The following is a 4,570-nucleotide window of genomic DNA, read 5'->3' as shown; positions in this document are numbered from 1 at the left end:
TCTCGTGTTTAGTTTTCTCCCCGTTTGACCTACATAAGTAGCATCACAATCACGACATCCTATCTGGTAAACTACATTCCTTTTCTCCCATATGGGCAAAATATCCTTATGTACCCTAATGAATTTATTTAACTTGTTAATACTATAATGTGCCACCCTATAACACATATCATTAATGATTTTACTAAACTTATTAGAAATCCCCTCGATAAAGGGAATTGTGAACCATTTAATATGTTCTTTCTTGACCTTTTCTGTGGAGGCTTTTCCCTTACAGTTGTGTTTTTTTATTAATTGTTTTATCCTTTTATTAAGTGTTTCAAAAATAAATTTTAACGGATAGTCATTTTGTAATAAAATATTGATTATAAAATTAAAATTTCTTGTGTGAAACTATGGATACGAAAGAAAGAACACTTTATCTATCAAGCTCAAAATTGTGCCCTTTTTCTGTGAAATCGGATGCTGAGACCAATAGTTTAAAAATCTACCTGAGAAGGTGGGTTTCCTGTACCAGTCAAATATGAGACCGTCATTTCTGAACATAATAGTAGTGTCCAAAAAATTAATGGCATTCCCACCCACCTCTATCGTAAATTGTAGTCTCGGATGAAATGAGTTAAATCTTTCTAAGATGCCTTCTACCTCAGTCGTGGGTAAACAAAGTACTATGTCATCCACGTACCTGTAATAAAATAGTACAGGAAACTCAATGGTGCTCAGCACCCGACTCTCCAGATCCTGCATAACCATGTCCGCTATAATGGGCGATAATGGTGAGCCCATTGGAGTACCAAATGTCTGCTTATAAATTTGCTTATCGAAAGTGAAGTATGTCGAATCTAGAATTAATTGCACCGCTTTTAAGAATTCCTCTTTCGGAATCTTACAATTTTTTTCAATGTGACCCCATCTATTAGAAAGAGCCTTCATTGCTAATTCCAAGGGCACATTAGTAAACAAGGATACCACATCCAGCGATACTAAACTATAACCTAATTTTATTTTAATATTTTCCAATTTTTTTGTCAAATCATAACTATTTTTTATATAACTTTGTGCCCTTGGTACACTTTCGGTAATCAAATTCTGCGCATACGCGGTCAAGTTATAAAGCGTACTATCAATAGAAATAATGACTCTGAACGGACAACCCTCCTTGTGCACTTTCGGAGATCCGTATGCTCTAGGTAAGTTACCATCGCTACAGTACAGCTTTTTATATATTAAATCAGGAATGAATTTAGATTTTTTCCATCGTGCAAGCAACGTTCTCAAACTATTATTAATTTTATTACTGGGATCTTTTGAACTTTTGGAATATGTCCCCTCATCACTAAGCATAGCCTTAATTTTCTCTATATAAAAGTTCTTCTCTAATGCTACTGTTATGTTGCCCTTGTCAGCCTTGGTAATTATAATGTTTCGGTTATTTTTTAGAAATTGTTGTGTGCATTGTAACAATTTTTTAATCCTACAATTCATCCAATTATTCTTATATTTAAAAGATAGTAAATTATTAATTATTGCTACCGAATGATTTCTGACGTTATTGTGTACTGAACTTTGCATTTTCTTAATGTTGTTTTCTATACTTTTTATGAATTCCATGACCAATGGCTTTCCGCCACTGATTGGAAGTGCGAAATTCTCACCCAGTTGTAATAGATATTGTATGTTAGTAGGTATATCCAACAAAGATAGATTATAAAACCATTTTTTCCTTATGGATGTAACTGTAGGAGTCATCCTATCATTAATAAACAATCTCGGAGAAATCTTTATGCCTACCGCATTCGGATTGTTCAAGGAAGACAAAGGCAAATTCTCATAGACAAACTTATTACTGTTATTGGGCTTGTTGTCATCTCCCGGTAACCAAACATATTCCAATACTTTCATGTTCTCATTATTCTTTATCTCTTCTTTTTTATTCAACCAGGCCATTTTTTGTCTATTCTTTTTTTATTATTAATGTAATACTTGTGCAACTTTTGATTCTGAGATTCAAAGAATTTACTTAAAATATTCATAGGCAATTCATTAGAAATACTGCGTACAAGATGGAAAATTTTATTTTTTGAAATCTCAATCGACCTATACGAGTCTTTTAATTGTAATTTTAGTCAGGTATTTGGAATGTATGTTATGAATTTAATGAAAGGATGGATCAAACATCGAAAATCGATCTACAGAAACAAGAACAGAATTATGTTTATAAAATATTGTATAGAATGTAGGTTAGTGCCTCCGCATCTTTACAAAATTTCAAAGTTTGCTCCAGCCTTTGACTCGCGAGATACTACAATGACAAGATTCAAGAATATTAGACAAGATTTCATCAAAAAAATTCTAAAATTACAATTCTAAAATCTCTGATATATTCCTTTTCTTTCGACGCAATCTTATCATATGTACAGCCCGGTATGCTGTCGTATACATGAAGTTTCGTTCCGTCGAAAAAGATACAACGCCAGTGATTCGTACAATTTCCGCCAATTATTTGTACACTGATTACGACTGGCTGCAATCAAGTCTGGATACTCTATATACTGTACGCTTTGTGTTTCAAAACAAAATGTTTCTCTCACAACGCGTAAGAATAGATCCAATGACTCGTCGTTTAATTTACTATATATTTGGACAAGATATTATCTTTTACGTCATAATTTCAATAATAGTATCATCTAATACTTTTTTGCGATTTGCAATATCTTTTGCTGTCAGATTTTCTTTTATCGAATGACCGGCTATAATACAATCCTCTTCTTCCGAAACAGCAGGACCAACAGAAGCAGTAGTAATTGTCTCTGTTGGGATCTCATTCTGTTTCAATTTTTTAATGTCTTGCGAAAACTGTTCATTTGTACAAGTTGTCGCTGTATGTTGTCGTTTAGTGTTTCGACTAGCTGTTTGTGCTTCAATAATGTATTGTGGCTCTCTGATAAGCATGTTTCTATTATGCCGACTATCCACAATTTCAGGAAGCATACATTCTAAGTAAAAACGTGTTAAAAAAGGTAACATTTTATTTTTCCAAAAATCAATGTCTCTATCAACACGTACCGTTTTGACACTTTTTGGCGTCCATATTGCGAAAATGCAATATTTTCGCTGTGTTTTGTTTAACTGTCCTTGTACTTGATAAAAATAATGGTGATTTTTATTCATTTTGTTTCCATTTTTTTTATCAAACATACTTTTTAGTCGAGACAGTGTTTCTACAGCCTCCTCCGCTGATAAATTCTCAGCTGATAGAGGACATTTGATCTCCACTAGACCATCTTCATCGAGAAGTCCATCGGGAGTAGCACCCAACCACGGATTGTCACGATCTATGAACAATCCACATGGTTTAATTTGTTTCTTTAATTGTACAGCTAAATCTTGTTTCGCCATTTCTTCCATATCACGGCCATATTTTATGGCTGCGGTATCAATAAATGGAGGAAACAAAATATTTTTTACGGTTGTTGCACAAGACGTTGTTGATCTCATACGACATACGATTCCGAAATTTGACGCTGTCAACATTCCGTTCCTCGTTACTTTCCATAATTCACAATTACTTTGGTCCTTCGTATCGTGTTCAATTTGTTTCCAGTTTCTTGCGTTTTCAGCTAATTTTTCTAAATGCTCTTTCTTATATTCTTCTAATATATTAGGTGTATAGTCTAGTCGTTGCGATTTTTGTCCATAATGACGATCTGTTCCTATTTCTTTATTCGACTTCTTTTCTCTTCCTTCTCTTTGTCGATATTCTCTGGTTCGAACAACTTTTTCCTGTCGTCGATTTTTCAGATTCTTTATAGTTGAAGGAACAGTCGTTTTGCATACACTTTCATGTAATTGCGTGAGAACTTGTTGTGTATTATGTTGTAATACAGCTCCCGCAATTCTAGCGTTGTAGGAACCTCGTGCACCGAAGTTAATGCGCTTTCCGCCAATTTCTTTGCAGATTATCGAATTAAACGACTCTGCAGGATTGTTTGTTAAATTGAGTAACAAACTATCGGAATAAGCGGCTAAATGTTTTATAGCATTTTCTATTTTTTGGTAAAGGCCACACAATTTGAGAAACCGTACATGATTTGGTCCTTTTGTATTAGCATTCTCTGTGCATGTGCCACCAAGTTCCTTACATCGTTTATGTTCACCAAACACGTGGCTAGGAATATTGAGTACATCTTTTTGTAATTCCATAGCAGCACAATGTTGAGGCTGTTTCTTTTCTCTTCGCATAGCAGCTGCCTCTAAAACTGCTTTCCGAATCTTTTTTATGTTGTTCTTCACAACATTTCGGTATCTTATATAAAAACGGTTTCTACGCATCTTTGGCTCAGTCGTTTCTGAGATGACTTTCAATTTTTTGCATAGATTGCGAAGCAAATGATTTGTGCATTCTATTTTGCTCACTGTTGTCATTTGCTCCTGATACGGTCTATTATCAATAATGGATTTAAATACGTTACTATCACCATCGGCGATGACCGTTCTAAATATCAATCCATGCATTTCAATGCTATTTTTAAACCCTTCAACAATAGCATCACTCTCCATACTTGTAGAG

General features: G+C 34.2%; 1 protein-coding gene across 1 annotated transcript; it reads right to left on the bottom strand.

Moving 5' to 3' along the window:
- Positions 1-393: 393 nt before the first annotated feature.
- LOC108762281 (uncharacterized) lies at positions 394-1,947 on the bottom strand. The gene is made up of 3 exons (XM_018509218.1): positions 1,534-1,947; positions 1,056-1,407; positions 394-995 (listed from the first exon to the last, which is right to left on the bottom strand). Exons 1-3 carry the CDS (start codon positions 1,945-1,947, stop codon positions 394-396), a joined length of 1,368 nt encoding a protein of 455 aa, XP_018364720.1.
- Positions 1,948-4,570: the final 2,623 nt, after the last annotated feature.

Source organism: Trachymyrmex cornetzi, unplaced genomic scaffold, assembly GCF_001594075.2.
Source record: "Trachymyrmex cornetzi isolate Tcor2-1 unplaced genomic scaffold, Tcor1.1 scaffold290, whole genome shotgun sequence".
Classification (NCBI taxonomy): domain Eukaryota; kingdom Metazoa; phylum Arthropoda; class Insecta; order Hymenoptera; family Formicidae; genus Trachymyrmex; species Trachymyrmex cornetzi.
This window is presented reverse-complemented; position numbering and strand designations above follow the sequence as displayed.

Bases quoted from the DNA above. Each gene is read 5' to 3' on its own strand.
- LOC108762281 (XM_018509218.1), bottom strand. From the start codon at position 1,947: ATGGCCTGGTTGAATAAAAAAGAAGAGATAAAGAATAATGAGAACATG. The intron at 1,408-1,533 runs GTAGCAATAATT...ATAATTACCAAG, and splicing joins ATAACGTCAGAAATCATTCG to GCTGACAAGGGCAACATAAC. The intron at 996-1,055 runs GTTATATAAAAA...AAATAAAATTAG, and splicing joins AAGTGTACCAAGGGCACAAA to GTTATAGTTTAGTATCGCTG.